This window comes from Podarcis melisellensis (assembly GCF_964234715.1).
Source record: "Podarcis melisellensis genome assembly, chromosome: 13".
NCBI lineage: Eukaryota > Metazoa > Chordata > Lepidosauria > Squamata > Lacertidae > Podarcis > Podarcis melisellensis.
The window spans coordinates 10,966,195-10,986,246 of NC_138545.1; the positions used below are offsets into that span (position 1 = coordinate 10,966,195).

Below are 20,052 nucleotides of genomic sequence, written 5' to 3' on the forward strand. Positions count from 1 at the left end.
TTGTGAGAAGGCATAGACCAATGGTAGCCCATGTGGTGCCTTCCAGATGTTAGGGACTTCAGTTCCCATCACCCCAGACTATTGATTATGCTAGCTGAGGCTCATGGGAGTTGGAGGCCACCATGTTGTTTACCCCTGGATTATACCATACTTGCAGCATTTAAAAGGGTTTGCATAGTTGTTTCTTTATCATTCCATGTTTTTGGCTCCAAATAAGTTCAAACGCTCAACCCAGACCTCGTCTATATGTATTACCCAGAAAATTAAGGTTTGTTTTTAAATGTAGAAAGCTGGTGTGATTTTTAAAATCTGTTTAAAATCTATTATTTTAACTTCGAAAGTTTAAACCATAGTGTTTTTAATTTATCTTATTGAGAATGTTTTTGTTTTTTTCATATCTGTAAACCACTTTGAGGGTTTTGTTTTGTTTTTAACAACCAACTAGTGTATACATTTAATGAGATAAATAAAATAAATTTGTAGCATTCTTCCTAAGTTTCAGTAAAAAATAGTTATCACAAAGTGAATGTTTGTCTTAACCCCAGCTGCGTTCTCTCAGCTCTGGAATCTTTTGTGTTGTGAAAGCGAGGACTGTTTTGTCTTCAGCTCTCACAAACAAGGCCATTCACAGAGCTCCATCCTCCAACCAAGGGGTACCTTGGTTCTCAAACATAATCCGTTCCGCAAATCCGTTCCAAAACCAAAGCGCGCTTTCCCATAGAAAGTAATGCAAAACGGATTAATCCGTTCCAGACTTTTAAAAGCAACCCCTAAAACAGCAATTTAGCACGAATTTTACTATGTAACAAGACCATTTATCCATAAAATGAAAGCAGTAATCAATGTACTGCAGTCACAGAATCAATCAATTGCTGAACTGGGCTCCACACAGTCACTAAAATCAAAACAAAAAAGCCGCAAAAACAAAAACACAAAATAAATAACAAAAACACAGACCTCAGCATAACACCCAAAATGGAAGTGTGGCACTTAAATGCGAAGCGTAACACTCAAAACGGAGCATGTTTGGCTTCCAAAAAACGTTTGCAACCCAGAACACTTCCTTCCAGGTTTGCAGTGTTTGGGTTCCAAGTTGTTTGAGTACCAAGGCGTTTGAGAACCAAGGTACCACTGTATTGATGTGCTCTTTATTTCCCTGCAGAAGCGGCGCTCGAACCGTCAGGTGAAGCGGAAGAAATACACCGAGGACCTGGACATCAAGATCACGGATGACGAGGACGACGAGGAGCTGGATGTGACGGGGCCCGTCAAGGCCGAGCAGCCCCCAGCCCCCGAACCACCTGCTCCGGAGCCGATTCCCGAGGGGGAGACGCTGCCTTCCATGCAGTTTTTTGTGGTGAGGCCTCTTGTCTGGTCCTCTCCTTCCCAGACCAGCTTCTTTTCAGGGTGGCTTCGTTGGGCTTCCCCATCCTTGCTGTGGAATAAGCTTATATACTGGTTCGTATATAACACCCGGTGCTATACCAGCTGCACTGGCTCCCGGTGGAGTCCAGGATCAGGTTTAAGGTGCTGGTTTTTAACCTTTAAAGCCCTATACGGCCTAGGACCCTCGTACCTACGGGACCGCCTCTCCTGGTATGTCCCGCAGAGAAACTTAGGGTCTTCAAATAAAAACATCTTGAAGGTCCCAGGCCACAGAGAGGTTAGGCTGGCCTCAACTAGAGCCAGGGCTTTTTCGGCTGTGGCTCTGATCTGGTGGAACACTCTGTCACAAGAGACCAGGGCCCTGTGGGACTTGACATCTTTCCGCAGGGCCTGCAAGACAGAGCTGTTCCACCAGGCCCTTGGCCAGGGCACAGCCTAACTCCCTCCTTCGGCAATCTTCACGGAGCTCTGGCCCAATGGTCGCCAGTGGTTTGATTTGAATGAATTTTATAATGAATGATTTTAGAGTGTTGTGTTGTGTTGTACTGTTGTACTGTTTTATTGTTGTTAGCTGTCCTGAGCCCGGTTTCGGCTGGGGAGGGCGGGATATAAGTAAAATTATTATTATTATTATTATTATTATTATTATTATTATTATTATTGGTGTAGTGGAGCTCCATCAGTGACGATTAGTTGTGCTTGTTAAGTAGAGCCTCCATGTTCAGAGGCAGTGTGCCTCTTATCAGGTGCCAAGGGGGCAAATCAATGATGGAGGATTGTTCCTACTTGGCAGGCTCCCCAGAGGTTTCTGGTTAACCGCTACCGGAAATAGGATGCAAGGTCAGATAGCCCATCAAGGCTGCCTTTCTCTTCCTTATTTAATTGCCTCTCTCTATCCTTTCTGTTCCAAAGGAAAACCCCAGTGAGGAAGACGCTGCTATAGTGGACAAAGTTCTATCCATGCGGGTAGTGAAGAAGGAGGTGAGAACATTTAATCTGCTACAGGGGAGTGAGAAGAGATGAGCTTCCTGCAGCATGCTAGCTCCTACCCTTTTTTATTCTTATTCCCCTATAGAGACTTGTTCTTCCAGCTTACACAACACCGCAGCTCTCTAAGGCAATAGTGCCGCCTTTTGGCAGTATTGCTTCAAAACAGACTTGGCGTTACCCCTTGAAGACTAGCTGCATAGTTAACTCCATTGCATACCCCAGTGCTTTTTTATCTGTTTATAGCAGTGGTGCTATAAACACCACTTTATATAAACACTGTTTATAGCAGGGATGCGGGTGGCACTGTGGGTTAAACCACAGAGCCTAGGACTTGTCGATCAGAAGGTCAGCGGTTCGAATCACCGCGGCGGGGTGAGCTCCCGTTCCTCGTTCCCTGCTCCTGCCAACCTAGTAGTTCGAAAGCACAAAATGCAAGTAGATAAATAGGTATCGCTCCGGCGGGAAGGTAAATGGCGTTTCCGTGCGCTGCTTTGGTTCGCCAGAAGCGGCTTAGTCATGCTGGCCACATGACCCAGAAGCTGTACGCCGGCTCCCTTGGCCAATAAAGTGAGATGAGCACCGCAACCCCAGAGTCGGCCATGACTGGACCTAATGGCTAGGGGTCCCTTTACCTTTACCTTTACCTTATAGCAGTGGTGGAGAAGCAAATCCAGCCCTCCCTAGAGTTTGGCATCAAGTAGTTCATACTTCAGCAGACAATCTGGGAATACACGCAAAGGGCACTCGTAACGCTTCCTTTGCAGCTGCGGCTTGAAATCAAAGCAAAGACTTCTGCCGAAAGCAGGACTTGCCCTTAGCTGACCACAAGCCCTGCTTTCTGCAGGGATCAGTTCTACTTGGGGAGTGCAAAGATGTGCTGAATGCAGGGCTCACGTTCTGTAAAGCAATCGAAAGTGCAGTTTCGAGGCTCTTGGTCATTCGTTTGTGGGCACAACCTTACCTGCCCCGCACCTGATGACCCATGGCTCAGGTGTAGGCCAAGCAGGAGAAAATGGCCTCAGGGGCCAAATTAAGCCTCTGGGTTGGAGGTTCCTCATTCTTGGCTTATAGTAGAACCACTTCGAGTGGTAAAGCGAAAGAATGGTATTGGGTTGGGGAAAGAGCACTCCATGGGAAATCAACTGACAAAGCTTGAGGGAGAGGGATAATTTTGTATGTATATATTTGTATGTGATCGTATGTGAGCCCAGACGCATCAGAGGCTGATAGCCAGAGGCAGCATTTTGTGCATCATTTCTGTTCCGTGCGCATTTCCTTCCTTCCACCCTCCGCAAAACCAGTGCCGGATTTATTTATAAGCTAAACAAGCTATAGCTTAGGGCGCCGTTCTCTTGGGGGCCCCCAAAAAAATTAAGGGAAAAAAACTGGATGAACATTTCCAAAATATAAGATACAAACCAAATAAATAAAACCTAATACAGCAACAGTGTTTTGTGTTGTGTAGGCTCCTGTGAGGTAAGTAATGGGCCCCGCCTGCTTGCCTGCTCCTTAAAATATCACTGGTTTGCTCATTTCTATATATAGGGTGCCTACATTCTGCATGGATTGGTTGCATGGTAACATGTGCAAAGGGCTTTAGATATCTATTAGGTCAGGCTTCCTCAACCTTGGCCCTCCAGATGTTTTGAGGCTACAATTCCCATCATGCCTGACCACTGGTCCTGCTAGCTAGGGATCATGGGAGTTGTAGGCCAAAAACATCTGGAGGGCCGAGGTTGAGGAAGCTTGTATTAGGTCCATAACTTACCATATAGCATATATTCAACACAAAAAAACAGTGGCAATTTGTTGTTGACAAAGGGCAGCTGGACATAAAAAGGGCCCCATTATCTTCAGTAGCTTAGGGCCTCATCAAACCTAAATCTGACCCTGCCACAACTATTACATCCCTGTTTCCTTTTCTTTGGCTCTCTGATTTCACTTTCCACCCTCTCCCGTTTACAGCTTCCCACCGGACAGTTTACAGAAGCGGAAGAATTCTTCGTGAAATACAAGAACTAGTGAGTAGGACGTGGCTTCTTGTGAGGCCAGTGCTGTAGCAGCTAGAGTGATGCACTAGTACCTGGGAGATCAGGGGTCAAATCCCCGTTCTGTGTGACCTTGGGCCAATCACAATCTCTCAGCCCAACTTCCCTCCCACTGGGATTGCGAGGATAAAGGCGACGCCTATTGTATAGGATGATGCCCATTGCAACTACAGTTGCCTTGGTTCTCAAACTTAATCCATTCCTGGAGTTGGTTCGACTCCCGAAACCATTCAAAAACCAAGGCATAGCTTCCAATTGCCTGCAGGAGCATCCTGCACGCAAGTGGAAGCCGCGTTGGAAGTTTGGCTTCCAAAAAACGTTCACAAACCGGAACACTTCCAGGTTTGTGGCGCTCAGGAGCCAATTTGTTCAACAACTAAGCTGTTCGAGAACCAAGGTACCACTGTAGTAGGGGGAGAGGCAGGGAGGACAGAGCCAGAGCAAATGGCTGGCGGACTTCTGCTCAGTTCTAAAGAGGCAACACTGAGATTAAGGAGAAATTGGCTGTTGCCAATGCCACCCTCTTGTAAGTAAGGTAGGCAGCTGGAGATGGGATGAAAACAGACAGTTCAGCTGCCACTGACAAATTTTAAAATCTGCACACAGGCATATATAATTAGGGGTGTGTTAGAGTGAAGAGTGGCGGCTTACCCCTGGCTGGTGATAAAATCCAAGCACTTTTTTCCAGAGGGAATCTGTGGTGGGCTTAGGGGCTTCCATAGAACCATCAAACTGTAGCGTTGGAAGGGACCCCAAGAGTCATCTAGTTCATTCCCCTGCAATGCAGAAATCTCAACTAAAGCCTCCATGGCAGATGGCCATCCAACCTGCTTATGAATTGATAGATTGCGCATGCCGCACAGGGAGTATTTCCCCTTCCTGTTAGGTACCCCTTTTTATGGTCATCCTAGAGATTTTCAATGTATTATTATTCTCTTTTCTCCCTTGCTTCCTACCCCAAACCACATCCTGCCTCTGCGTCTTCTCCAAGTTCCTACTTGCACTGCGAATGGGCCACCATCGCTCAGCTGGAGAAAGACAAGCGGATCCACCAGAAGCTCAAGCGCTTTAAGACCAAAATGGCCCAGATGAGGCACTTCTTTCACGAGGTACCTAAGGAACTAGAAGCTTTTTCAAGAGGTCCTCAGCAAGCCCAGCTCCCAGATTCCCTCTATGGAGTGCACACCCAGGTCTTGCCCACACCTCCTGTGTTTTGTCTCCGTAGGACGAGGAGCCCTTCAATCCAGACTACGTGGAGGTTGACCGCATCCTAGACGAGTCGCACAGCATTGACAAGGACAATGGGGAGGTGTGTTGGTGTCTTGGAGGAGGTTGGGGGCACTGCAGGAGGATTTGTTGCAGATTGTGACTGGATTCCTTGTGGCGAAGTATTGGGTGCTTTCAAAAACAGCCAGCTCCTTTTTCAGCCTGCCCCCCAAGTCTGTCAATTGGCTTCAGAGGCTCTTTCCTATGTCCCACCGCCTCTGGAGCTTTGACAGGCGGGCACAAGAGGCAGAGACCTCTTGGTGGTAGCACCAGAATTGTAGAACTCCTGACCTGGGAAAGATCGGTCAGGTCCTAATTCCTTCCCATTAATGTTAAAGACGTATCTGTTTCGAGGGGCTTTACAGTGATGACTACTTACTGTATTTTTCCGTGTATAACACGCCCCCTATTTTGGGGGACTCCAAATTAAGAAAATGGGGGTGATTGCCCGGAGTTGTTGAGCTCTTTTTAGGGGCGATTACCAAATATCGCTCACCAGCCTGACCTGTGCTTCAACGTCCCCCCTGTGCACTATCCATGTATAAGAGGAGCCCAAATTTTTAATCTATTTTAAAGAAATAAATGTAGTCTAATACACAGAAAAGTAGTGTATTCTCCCTGAAGTATACTGCTGCTTTTGAAATGGATAGACATGCACACACTGCTTACTCCTAGACTTTTTCTGTTTTCATGGCACTTTTTATTGATAGCAATAAAAGGTGGTAGTGACCTCTGCTTCAGAGTATCTGTAGAAGTGTGTATACACACGAAAGCTCATGCCTAGAAGGCTTATACTTAGTTGGTCTTTAAGCTGCTACTGGAATTATTTTAAAAAAATATTTTTGGGGAAAGATTCTTTTAAAGACTCTTAAGACAAAAAGTCTAGATTCTCTTAAAGGAGTTCTTTATTATTATTATTATTATTATTATTTGTCACCTTGTTATTTATTGGGCGCTGTGGTCTAAACCATTGAGCCTCTTGAGCTTGCTGATCGGAAGGTCGGCGAGTCGAATCCTTGCGATGGGGTGAGCTCCCGTTGCTTGGTCCCAGCTCCTGCCCACCTAGCAGTTTGAAAGCATATCAAAGTGCAAGTAGATAAATAGGTATCGCTCTGGTGGGAGGTAAACCACATTTCCATGCGCTGCTATGGTTTAGCCAGAAGCGGCTTAGTCATGCTGGCCACATGACCCGGAAAAACTGTCTGCAGACAAGCGTCAGCTCCCTCGGCCAGTAAAGCGAGATGAGCGCAGCAACCCCAGAGTCGTTCGCTACTGGACTTAACTGTCAGGGGTCCTTTACCTTTACCTTTTATCTCTTCTTTTAAAGAAAAAAGTGTGCTTGTTCTTGAGCAGCTCTGAATATAGCTGTACAGGTGCAAAAAATAAAAAATCTATTGACTAAATAAAGAGGCTATTGTAGCTTGCAAATGGACCCTAAGCATGCACATGTCTCTTGAACACTCTGCAGCCGGTGATCTATTACTTGGTGAAGTGGTGTTCGCTCCCCTATGAGGACAGTACGTGGGAACTCAAAGAGGACGTGGATGAGGGGAAAGTCCGGGAGTTCAAACGCATCCAGTCTAGGCACCCGGAGCTGAAGCGCGTGGTGAGTGACACCTCTGCATTTCCCCTTCCCCCAGAATTCTTGATACGTGGACTTCTCTGCTACGTGGATTTATCTTCTGTGGGGGTGGTTGTTGCAATTTTGGCTCTGGGTAATGTTGCAACACCTGCCTCTTTGCTCCAAGAAATATATCCCTGGCCCAACTTCTTTTAGCCTATTTTACTTCCTTGTTGTAAGGCTAAAAGAGAGTGGGACAGAACCATGTATGCCTCTTTGAACTACTTAAGAGGAAAATGAGATATAAGTGTAATAAATTTTCATTCTTCCCACCCCCTTTTAATTTTTGCTTTAAAAATCAGGATTTTGTTTTAATTTTTGCAAGTGAGGATGATTGCATCTGTGTGAGGCTTTGCACTCCACTGGTTTTTCAATATATTTATATGATTTTTTGGTTATAAACTGTGATCAAGACAATTTTTTAAAAATCTTTTAATATTTGAGCATCCCTAAATGTGACTTTTTTTAAAAAAAAAAGGAAGGAAGGCAATTCATAAATGAGTAATTTGGTTATTTCAATGGGTCTTTGGTTTGGGTGTTTGGGGTTTTCCCCTGTTGGTTGTGGTTCTGATTTTTTAAAACTGGCTTTAATACTCACTGTATATTCCTGTTGTATGGGCAATCGTTTCCGGAAGATAATTGTATTTCGAGGAGTTTAGTGATCTGACATGGTCATGTCTTCCTGCCTTTGCTTACTTTCCCTCTTGTTCTGCTCTTTGATGGCTGAGAACAGCCTTTAATTTGTTGGAATTAAGTGATAAAGCAGGGTACCTTCTGACTCTTTGATGTTAGACATTCATTGGAGGAACGTGTGGTTTTGGAAGAGGGGGCTAGCTAATTAATAATCTGCACTAGCAAGTCGGGCAAGGCATGTAGGCTAACAAGTTAGCTGTCTGTAAATTGGATGGTCTTTGGGCATAGTTCTGAGTAACTCATGCACGGACTGATGGCCGCAGGGCCGTGCAACCTGAGGCTACCTTGGGGTTACTTTGCCACTTCTTGAGGGTTTCCCAGTGGCAGATCGAAGGGCTTGCTTGATAATGTATATAATGCTTGCTGTTTAGAATAAAATCTTTAATCTTCTCACTCACGTGTGTTTGTATTGCTTCTGAATCTCATTAAAAGAACCACCTTGCATTTAGCAAGACGCCTGTCCATTTTATTTCTCGCTAACCGACTTGGATTTTTTATCTGGGGGTGAGGGAAGGAAGCCAATATTAAAATCTTCTTAATAAATAAATTCCAGTCCTGATACGTTAATGAGAAATCTTTAGAGGTTGTTCTATCTGCAAGGATGGAGAATTGGTGGCCTTCCTTTCACCCCTGACCTTAGGTCGTGCTGAATTAGGGCTCATGGGAGTTGGAGTCCCACAGGATCCCGAGTCCCACAGGTTCTGCAGCTCTTGATTCCTGAGGTGCAAAGCTCTATACTTTTCTCCTTTCAGGCCCGTCCCCAGGCTGGTTCCTGGAAGAAATTAGAGCTGTCTCATGAATACAAGAACGGCAACCAACTGCGAGAGTATCAGCTGGAGGGTGTGAATTGGTTGCTGTTCAACTGGTACAACAGGTGAGCCCAAGGGAAGGAGAGGAGAAGAGCAGAACACATTCTGCTGTCATCCGCATTTGTATCCTGGGTGCTAAATTGGGGAATTAAAGGTATGATGGGTTCTCTCATCAGGGTCAAAGAGCTGTATAGAACAGTGAAACACCCACTCCCATCTGTCTGGGAATTGGAATACAGTGGTACCTCGGGTTACATACGCTTCAGGTTACAGACTCTGCTAATCCAGAAATAGTACCTTGGGTTAAGAACTTTGCTTCAGGATGAGAACAGAATTTGTGCTCTGGCGGCGCAGCAGCAGCGGGAGGCCCCATTAGCTAAAGTGGTGTGTCAGGTTAAGAACAGTTTCAGGTTAAGAACGGACCTCCGGAACAAATTAAGTACTTAACCCGAGGTACCACTGTAATAGAATTTTAAGAGTTGGAAAGGGACCCCGAGGGTCATCTAGTCCAACCCCCTGCAGTGCAGGAATCTCAACTAAAGCACCCATGACAGATGACCATCCAACCTCTGCTTCAAAGCCTCCAGCAAAGGAGAGTCCTCTATCTCCCACGGGAGTCTTTTCCAGTAATTGTTAGCAGCTCCCCTCCAGCTTCTTAAGATTTCAGCAGGTGTAGTGTCTGTCCCTCCCTACCCCCCCCCAAACCTTCAAGCTTCCCTTCACACCCTTGAGGGCTAAAATCTTGCTTACTCCAAGGCAAAATCAATCTGAAATTACTATATTTTTCGCCCCATAGGACGCACCGGACCATAGGACGCACCAAGTTTTTTGGCGGGAAATAAAGAAGAAAAATTTTATTTCCCCCCCCCCCAGGCGCTTGTGGGGCTGGCAGCGGGGAGAAGTGCTCTTCTCCCCGCCACCCGCTTGCAGATCAGGTCCGGGGACAGCGGGAGGACGCGCTGCGCCTCCCAGCTGTCCCCGGAGCTTGCGGGGCTGGCGGCAGGGTCTCCCCGCCGTCAGCCTCCAAACCACATCGGGAGACAGCGGGATGGCGGCGTTCCGCCTCCCGCTGTCCCTGACCTTGTGGGGCTGGCGCTGCGGCTTCCTGAAGCCTGGAGAGCGAGAGGGGTCGGTGCGCACCGACCCCTCTCGCTCTCCAGGCTTCAGCGAAAGCCTGCATTCGCCCCATAGGACGCACACACATTTCCCCTTCATTTTTGGAGGGAAAAAAGTGCGTCCTATAGGGCAAAAAATACGGTATTTGGGTGGTGCATTGTCCATCCAGTTCAAAATGCTGCACTTCCTTGGTCCGACGGGCACAGTACTGCTTTCAGTGCAATCGTACGCATGTAGTCTCAAGAGGTGATGATATTTAGTCCCTATTGGATTTGTTTAGGGTTTGCAGCCTTAGATCCTTAATATCCCAGCTATTAATAGACCAACCGGCTCCTGAAAGCCCCCAAAAAAGAACGACCGCTGAGTCTGCCCTGTCTTCCTCTTCAGGCAAAACTGCATCCTGGCCGACGAAATGGGCCTGGGCAAAACCATCCAGTCGATTGCCTTCCTGCAGGAGGTTTACAATGTGGGCATCCGGGGGCCCTTCCTGGTCATCGCCCCTCTCTCCACCATCACCAACTGGGAGAGGGAGTTCAACACCTGGACCGAGATGAACACCATCGTCTACCACGGCAGCCTCGCCTCCCGCCAGATGATCCAGCAGTACGAGATGTACTGCAAAGATTCCCGGGTATGGTATTCCCCCCAAAAAGCGGTTTACAAGAATCCAAGCACATCCCATCATATGGACCAAATTGGTCTAATCCAGAGCAGAGCTGCTCTTGTGTTCTTAATTAAACAAAGCAATTTCGTGCTTGGGTAGGATGGCTCTGAGCTTATGAGCCAGAGGAATGGAACACAGGCATCCAGATGAGAAACTGGCTTGACTCTGATTCTCCTGGGTCTTCCTGTTTGATTTCCCAATTTGTCAATGAGCAGGTAGTCCCCTATTTGTCCATATCAAGAAGTCTACAAAATCGCTTTTCGATGGGAAAAGCTCTGTCTTTAACGCACGATCTTTGCTTGGGAAGGGGGCTCTGTAGTAGTGCAAAAACGGAGGAAAAAAGGATTCTTGGGTATGGCACTTGTCCTTGCCTTCCTGAGCACATCCTCTGGGGATTTGAACATTACTACTGATGGGTTATGACACTTTAGCAGTCAGGTTTGTCATGACTTTGGGGGGGGGGGTACAACAAAAGTGAGCATTGGGTGATGGTTGAGATGAAGAATTTTGTTCCAGTGCCATGTCTGCTTACACTGTCATCCCCACCCAAAGGTATCTGGGTGTTATAGTTCTGTAAAGTGCACGTTTGGGGATTAAGCCCATCATTCTGAACTGACTGCAAAGCTACAGTTCCCAGCATTCCTACTTTTTTGTAGAGGGGGTGGATTTGATTGCATCTTCACAATCTCATCTGCCCATTTACAGTTTCTGTTCATTTGCCTTTGGATTAATAACAACAACAAGGACTAGCAACTTAATAAATAGAAATGCATATGTTGGGGGAGAAAGCAAAAACCTTGAGTAACTTAAAGCTCATATACTATCTGAATGCCTTCTTTTCTGTCCCCCAACAGGGCCGCCTGATTCCAGGCGCATACAAGTTTGATGCCCTGATCACCACCTTTGAGATGATCCTGTCGGACTGCCCCGAGCTGAGGGAGATAGAGTGGCGTTGTGTCATCATTGATGAAGCCCATCGCCTTAAGAACCGCAACTGTAAACTGCTGGACAGTCTTAAGCACATGGACCTGGTAAGGGAACCCTATTTTTTGCTTTCCCGCCTTCCCTGGTGTCAGGAGTCGAACCTTGTTTCTAGCTTACAAGGGCGAGACAAAGTACACAACTTTAGGAAAATGAGTTTGTAGCCCTTAAGATTGTCAAGCAGGAGTGGGAAGCCTTTTTGGGCTCTGCAGACCACCCACCTGTCAATCACCTGGCATCTCAGTGATGTCAAGTGCAAGATGCTTTGAAAAGCAATGGGGCTTTCCCCACCCCTTCATTTTAGCAAGGGATGGGATGCAGGCCCCTTTCTGAAGCAGGGAGGGGGTTGCAACAGAATCTCCTGCTAAAACAAAGGAGAGGTTTTGGGGGAAAGGGATTCATGAGTCAGATTAGACGCCCCAGTAGAAGTGCATAGGCCAAACCACATGATGTCTCCAGTGTTGAAGGGTTCAGCATAGCCCCATAGAGCTCTGCCTTTTCTCTCCTCCCCACATCTAACAGAAATAATGATATCAAAGTTTTTTGGACATATATGTGCAGTTGTTTGATTTGCCACCTGTATATGGGGGTTGGTAAGCAAGGCTCAGTTTCCCTATCCTCAAACCTCGGATAGACCTGCATGCAAGTCTGTTGGCATAAGTGCCAGTCTCTCTGTTCTCCTGTTACCTAAAACCTTGGGGCTTATTGGAGGGCCTGACTTATTTTGCAGTTGCTCACATACATGCACACGCACACATTTCATCTATGGGGCAGGCCTGAGCTTGTGTATTGACACCTCCCTTTGCCTTCCCCCTTCTTCTAGGAGCACAAAGTGTTACTGACTGGCACCCCCCTCCAGAACACAGTGGAGGAACTCTTCAGCCTCCTGCATTTCCTCGAGCCCTCCCAGTTCCCCTCAGAATCAGAGTTCCTCAAGGACTTTGGTGACCTCAAAACTGAGGAGCAGGTAAGCAGCGGCCCTTGGCCCTTGTCCTTCCTCCACTGGCTTCTCCCTCAGGTTCACTTCCCATGAGGGGAATTTCAGAGACTGCACAGTGTAGCTCTGAATCCACAGAGGGCCTTTTCAAGGGGTGGGTGGGCTTCACCACTGTGCTTCTTTCAAGGCGGTGGGCATAACTCCCTCTTGTAATTGGGTATTATCCACTCCCGGCACCCAACCAGCCAGTCCCTTCCTACTAGATTTTAAAAGCCATGGTGGGCAGGAATCAGGTAATTGCCCTCACCACCTGAGTGTCTACATCATCTGCCTGCAGCGATTGAAACTGATCCCAATGTGGCGACTTCCACCAATTTTCCTTCCAGGGCAGTCAGATTCCGCATTACTCTCCCAATTTAACATACTCTATCCATCCGTTTTTCTCTTTCTTTCTTTCTTTCGAGGGCGGATCTCCTTTCTCTTTAATGCCTTGTATCCCGCTGCCCCTCACCCAGCAGACATAGAACCCAGGAGTCCTGGTTCCAGCATTCTGACCATCTCACCTACTACACCACTTCTTGCTCTCAAACCATTCCAATAAACACTACTTGGTTAATTCTGTGTGTCTGTCTCTCTCCACCACACACACACACACACACACACACACACACACACACACACGATTGCTGCCTCTGCTCTCTCCACTTATCAACCCACCAACTCCTTTGCCAACCTCACTTCCCTCCTCCCTTTACATCATGCCCACCACCTCAAAGCTTGCCTCAGCCCTTTTCAAGGAGGATGGGAGGCAGCTTGGCAGACCATTTTCTGCAGCAGCACCACTGCTTTAAACACCACTCCTGCTTTTACAGAGGGGGAGGTGTTTCCCACTCTCCTTTAAACAGCTCACCTGGGCTGTTTGCCACCCAAACTGCTTGCTTGCTAGCCTGCCTGCTGGTCCGTCGTCACATTAGGGTTGCCATGGCTGCCATGAACTGTAGCATGACAACGGCATGGCAATCTTATTATATACTAAGATATATACGCACAACCCAAGGAGATGAGAAGAACCACATGGGAAGCTTTTCTCAGGCACTGACCTTGAGTTCCTCCTCCATCTTGGCCATTCCTCCCAGATAGGCCCAGCCTTTAAAATAATCTCTTCTCCCTCTACCCTCCTAGGTGCAGAAACTGCAGGCCATCCTGAAGCCCATGATGCTTCGGCGGCTGAAGGAGGACGTGGAGAAGAACCTGGCCCCCAAGCAGGAAACCATCATCGAGGTGGAGCTCACCAACATCCAGAAGAAGTACTACCGGGCCATCCTGGAGAAGAATTTCAACTTCCTGTCCAAAGGGGCAGGGCACAGCAACATGCCCAACCTCCTCAACACCATGATGGAGCTACGCAAGTGTTGCAACCATCCCTACCTCATCAACGGCAAGTGGTTTTTTAAAATATATATATTGAGATATATATATATAGGTTTTTCAAGTTTCAAGTTACTTTGTGGGACCTATTGTTAGTCATTTCCTCCTGCATCTTTTATAATAATCCAAATCTTTTACATCTCCGTTATATTCAAAATTCACCATTAAACTACAGGTGTTACTCCAATCCTACTAACAATTTTAACTGTTTACAATGGTTTTTAAGATAAATTATAAATTTCCCCCATTGTTTATTAGAATTTGGGTCTTCCTGATTTCTGATTCTTCCGTCGTTTTTGCTGTTTTGGCATAATCCATCAACTTAATCTGCCATTATTCTCTGGTCTGGACTTTATCTTCTTTCCATCTCTGGGCCAATAACATCCAAGCGCCTGTGGTCGCATACATAAATGATTTATTCATCAATGGCAAGTTAGCCGGGTGGGCAGGAGGGGGGAGTGGAGATCATTTCAGAGACAGAATTTCTGATACGTTGGATCAGTAGAAATAGGGCAGGGCTGGTTTTTAAAAGCAGGTCTCTAGTTCTCATTACATTGGGGGAGTGGTTTGCGGTATAGTTTCAGTGCTTTCAGGCTCTTTGCCTTTTGGCTTCAGGGACCCTGTGAGTCTATTCTGACATGCCCTCTCTCTCTTGCTCTGCCCCCTCTGCCGAATCAGGTGCCGAGGAGAAGATCCTGACCGAGTTTCGGGATTCCTGCCACCACCACCTGCCCCATGATTTTCCCTTGCAGGCCATGGTGCGCTCCTCTGGGAAACTGGTGCTGATTGATAAGCTGCTCCCCAAGTTGAAGGCCGGCGGGCACAAGGTGCTGATCTTCTCCCAAATGGTCCGTTGCCTCGACATCCTGGAGGACTACCTCATTCAGAAGAGGTGAGGGCTTGTGCCAAGAAGAGACCTGGGTTCAAATCAAAGTACAATGATGTTTGGAACACGCTTAATTTTTTTTTTTAATGTCATTTATAAATAACCCTATATGTATTTGGATAACATTAACACACACACATATCTATATATTGGATAAGCATGTATGAAATTGTAGTTCTTTGCATGTGTGGTGATATATTATACTTCCCCCCCCCCTTTTCCTTTTTGGGGACTCTTTCTTTTTACATTATTTTGGTCAGCTGAAATACTTTCTATAAAAAAATGAAAACAAACAAATCCCCACTTGGCCGTGGAGCTCATTGGGTCACCTTGGGCCGGTCACTGACTCATAGTCTTATCTGAAAGGGGAGCGAGAAAAATCATGTACAGTGGAACCTCGGTTGTCCAACCCTTCAGAATCCAAACAATTTGGCGACAACCCGAAAGTGAATGCTCCCGTTTTTGAACGATTTTTGGAAGCTGAATGGCTTCCGAGTTGCGTTTATCATTTTTTTCCCATTGACTTTGCAGCCAGCTCATTGATCCTCAGTTTTCAAACTTTTTGGAATCCGAACAGTCTTCTAAAATGGATGAAGTTCGGAAACCAAGGTTCCACTGTATTTGCACATTCTTGCAAAAAGTCTCCGGCCCACTGGGGATGGAAAATTCAAGACAGACGCACCAGCCTGGCTTTGCGGCATGCCATGCCTAGGACCATTAGCCTCTTGCCTTCCTGCCAGGGGGTTCTTAACTCTTGTGTCTCCCTGTGGCACCTGTATGGGGTGCCACCACTCGTTCAGGCTCCGTGTTCCCTAATTGCCTTGCCCCTCCACGCAGGTATCTCTACGAGCGCATTGACGGGCGAGTGCGGGGGAACTTGCGGCAGGCGGCCATCGATCGCTTCAGCAAGCCTGACTCGGACCGCTTCGTCTTCCTGCTCTGCACACGGGCGGGAGGGCTGGGCATCAACCTGACGGCTGCCGACACTTGCATCATCTTTGATTCGGATTGGAACCCCCAGAATGACCTGCAGGTACAGCAAGCGGGGACACCTTCAGGGTGGGGAGAGCCAGTCTTCTGCCCCGGGGGGGGGCAGCCTTGGGGGCTGGGTGTTGTCCACAGACAAAGCTCTGAGGTCTGCTGAGTGAAAACATGTATTACCCACCCCCTTTGCCTACCAAGTAACTTCAGGCCCACCTTTTTTCTCTCATGGCCTAACCTACCTTGTAAGTTTGTTGTGAGAATCAGATGGGATCACCTTATGCATGCCATCCTGGGCAAGACAGGACAGGCTACTACTGTGATGAATTGTAGAGTTGGAAGGGAACACATGATTCATCTTGTCTAGTCCAACCCCCTGCAATATACAAATCTGTTGCACCAACGTGGGGCTCAAACCCATGACTTTGAGATTAAGAGTTTCATACTCTACCTATTGAGCAATACACAGATACTGAGCAGTACACACACACACACACACACACACACACACACCCTTTCCTCCTTGTATCCAAGCATTGGAACGCAGGTGGCGCTGTGGTCTAAACCACTGAGCCCCTTGGGCTTGCCACTCAGAAGGTTGGCAGTTCAAATCCCCACAATGGAGTGAGCTCCCGTTGTTCGGTCCCTGCTCCTGCCAACCTAGCAGTTCGAAAGCACGCCAGTGCAAGCAGATAAATAGGTACCGCTGTGGCGGGAAGGTAAACAGCGTTTCCTTGTGCTCTGGTTTCCATCAAGGTGTTTCAGAAACTGGCACCAGAAGCAGTTTAGTCATGCTGGCTACATGACCCGGAAAGCTGTCTGTGGACAAACGCCGGCTCTTGTTGGCCCAAAAGCAAGATGAGCGCTGCAACCCCATAGTCGCCTTTGACTGGTCTTAACTGTCCAAGGGTCCTTTACCTTCACCTGTATCCAAGCTACCTCTTTGTGTCGTAATTTGGCACCCATCTGCTCTTCCCAAGAACCCTTTCTATCTGCCTCCCATCTAGACATGGTTAGTTTTTGAAATGAGAGGACATTGGGCATTCTAGGACCTTTCTGTTACTGGATGGTTGGGGAGTCAATCCCTTGCGGTCCCTCCCCTACTCTTCCCTTTGGTGTGTGATGCCTCAGGTGTGTGCTTTGAAGAAATGCTGTTCCTTACAACTGTAATTTAACTGTTTCTAATTTTGAATTGTTGTAACCCGTCCTGGGACCTGCTGGTGAAGGGTCAGGAATGAACTGAATAATAGCACACACATAGAGGCAGCCTTCCAGCTCCTAAGATGCAGGTGTTATACCCACAGCCCTGCCTTTTCCCCACCTCTCTGTTTAGCGTATCATAAAATAGTTAGATTTTCCACGAGTGCTTAGCAAGATACTTTAAAAAATGTCCAAACACAGTGGGCAACTGAAACACAGTTACTGGTTGTGACTTTTATTTCCATATACACAGTTGATATATAAAATACAAAGCAGTTGAGGATTGGTTAAGCTAGCGATCTTGAAAATCATTGCCCTCCGGCGAACATTTTGCATTTATCAATTTTCTTTTTACAAAAACCTTGGTAGTACTAGCATAAAACGGAATGTTATTCCAGGGCAGGTTGCAAAGGCAGTAGCATCGTAGTAATTTGTTTTATGATGTATTATCTGGTTACGTTATGACTTGCAATTTTACTTTTTAATAAAGAGGTCAGAAATGGAATTACATGTATGTATGTATGCCTACTTTTTCCATAAATGTAAAATTATTCTTTATAATTGCAATGAATATTACTTACTGCCTCCCAAGGGACTAAACTTTAACGCTCCTTGCTCATATTTCTGACCACTAAGAGGAGCTTTCTTTTGAAGAAAACCACAATTTTCTCTGTCCCAAGAGGGGTCTGTGCAGTGGGTGTATCTCTCACATGCTCATTTGCCTTCTCCTGCTCTCGTCTCCTCTTCCTTCCAGGCCCAGGCACGCTGCCACCGTATCGGGCAGAGCAAGGCGGTGAAGGTCTACCGCCTCATCACCCGCAACTCCTACGAGCGAGAGATGTTTGACAAAGCCAGCCTCAAGCTGGGGCTGGACAAGGCCGTCCTGCAGTCCATGAGCGGGAGAGAGGGCAGCATCGCCGGGGTAAGTAACGTCGGTGACAGTGGTTGGAGAGGCAGTCCTGGGTGAACTTGCAAATGTGGGGATTTGCAGATCTAGGCTGAAGTTTCTCTAGGAATGTGTGCCCAATTGGGAGCCTTCCCCCTGCCCACCTTCCTCCCCTCCCACCCCGAAGAAGCATCTATTCTAGCTAGTTGCATCACACTGCTTTTTTCCCCAATATAGTTTTTATTGAATTTCCCGTTTTTTACAAACTGACTTCAACTATTTAGTTGCATTGTTTCATGTACTGACTTCCCACCCCCACAGTGTTTTTATTCAAACTCTTTTTTTCTGCGTTATATATCAGATTCTTGTCTATTACCAAAATCCCCCCCCACTCATCCCCTTTATGATTTTTATCCTGCTGCTGCTATCTCAAATTCTGCCTGTGATTTCATTTGTTCCAGGTGCTTTTCCAAATAGTCCAAAAAAGGCATCCGTTCATTGTATAAAAAGTTTGTCATTTTGATCTCTTAATATTGCTATCAGCTTTTGCATTTCCACGCAGTTCATAACTTTTAAAAGCCATTCCTCCTTCGTTGGAAACTTAATTTCCATTTCTGTGCATCTTCCCACTGTGCTTTGTAGACTGGGTGATGGTAGTGAAGAGCAGAGTATCAAAATTGTCCATATTCTGCTCTGATGGCTTTGCATAATATAATTTTGTGTATTTCTTCACTCAGTCATAAATATTTATGTACACCATCCTCTGATTTAAAAAAGAAAAACCCATTGCACGTTTGCAAGTACAGCAATATAAGAAAATATCAAAAGCAGCACAGAGTTTAGAGCATTTGCATCCCATGCTTCAGCCAGAAAGGCTTTCGGAGCCCTTTGCATACAATAAAGCAAAACCTTCGCTACCCATAGGCTTATTGTCTAAAAGGCACGACACACAGGGAAAAGGGGAGAGGAGGGCAAGGCGCGGCTCAACCTCAGTTTCCAATTCTTGAAGTTACATGGTGGTTCTTAGTCTTAACCAGCCGGAACAGGAATTTTTCAGGCTGCTCCTGATTTGAGTGGAGCTTCTCAGCAGAGCCTGATAGAATGGTTCCTGCTTCCATTCCAAAGCAGGTCAGAGTAGATGGTCTTCTAATCTCCCCGCCCCCCTTGTCGTTGCCTCCTGTTCCCCTCTCAGATCCAGCAGTTTTCAAAGAAGGAGATCGAAGACCTGCTGCGGAAGGGAGCCTATGCTGCCATCATGGAGGAGGATGACGAGGGCTCCAAGTTCTGCGAAGAGGACATTGACCAGATTCTGCTGCGGCGGACAACCACTATCACCATTGAGAGCGAAGGGAAGGGCTCCACCTTCGCCAAGGTAATTGCTCTTTAGCTACCTCCTCCTCCTTTTTCGTTTAGGGGAATTGGAGATTGATGGAGGGGAGGCTTTGCTGAAGAAGTGAAAAGGACATCGTGCGCAGAGGGTCAGAACAAACTGCACCACTTGCTGGAAACCACTGGAGGGGAAAGGGCACAACATCATCATCATCATTTGCTTGTTTGTACTCAGATCCTTCCTGCTTGTGGGTTTTCTTCGGGTATCTGGCTGGCCACTTTTGAGAACAGGGTGCTAAACTTAATAATCTGATCCAGGAGGCTCTTAATTTTTTACATTGTGTGTTCCTGGCTGACTCACTCCCACCCAAGCCATGAAGCATAGAAACCCGTTTGCTTTGTTTTAAAACTAAACCAAACCTGCCGGGTTCCATAGTAGAGATGTTATGCTCACTAAGGGTGCATGTCATGTCACAGTAGGATAGCCAACCCTACCCCCATAAATCCTTTAAAAAAAATGTTCTCCTTTCAACTGGAATGTAATTGTTGCCTTAACAAATGTGTAACTTTCTGTATGGAAGAAATAAAAAAAAATCATTCTTGTTTTTAAATATATATATATGTTCTCCTTTCCCAGGCGAGCTTTGTGGCCTCAGAAAATAGGACGGACATCGCCTTGGACGACCCCAACTTCTGGCAGAAGTGGGCCAAGAAGGCAGACTTGGACCTGGATATGCTCAATAGCAAGGTGTGTTGAGGAATGGGCTTGGGAGGGGAAGGAGCCTACCCCCATTGTTAATTCAGGCTTTGATTGGCTGCATTAGTAACATG

At 46.7% G+C, this 20,052-nt stretch overlaps 1 protein-coding gene across 4 annotated transcripts in view; it reads left to right on the top strand.

Annotated features, from left to right (window-relative positions):
• CHD8 (chromodomain helicase DNA binding protein 8) overlaps positions 1-20,052 on the top strand; it is a 64,636-nt gene that overhangs the window by 23,082 nt on the left and 21,502 nt on the right. For all 4 annotated transcript variants that reach the window (XM_081885211.1, XM_081885214.1, XM_081885212.1 and 1 more), the window contains 16 exons: positions 1,163-1,357; positions 2,299-2,367; positions 4,342-4,397; positions 5,416-5,533; positions 5,650-5,733; positions 7,159-7,296; positions 8,757-8,878; positions 10,317-10,560; positions 11,448-11,624; positions 12,398-12,541; positions 13,694-13,949; positions 14,618-14,831; positions 15,663-15,858; positions 17,761-17,928; positions 19,085-19,264; positions 19,859-19,969. In XM_081885211.1, coding sequence (XP_081741337.1) covers positions 1,163-1,357; positions 2,299-2,367; positions 4,342-4,397; positions 5,416-5,533; positions 5,650-5,733; positions 7,159-7,296; positions 8,757-8,878; positions 10,317-10,560; positions 11,448-11,624; positions 12,398-12,541; positions 13,694-13,949; positions 14,618-14,831; positions 15,663-15,858; positions 17,761-17,928; positions 19,085-19,264; positions 19,859-19,969 — 2,472 coding nt within the window. The remainder of the gene's footprint in view (positions 1-1,162; positions 1,358-2,298; positions 2,368-4,341; positions 4,398-5,415; positions 5,534-5,649; positions 5,734-7,158; positions 7,297-8,756; positions 8,879-10,316; positions 10,561-11,447; positions 11,625-12,397; positions 12,542-13,693; positions 13,950-14,617; positions 14,832-15,662; positions 15,859-17,760; positions 17,929-19,084; positions 19,265-19,858; positions 19,970-20,052) is intronic.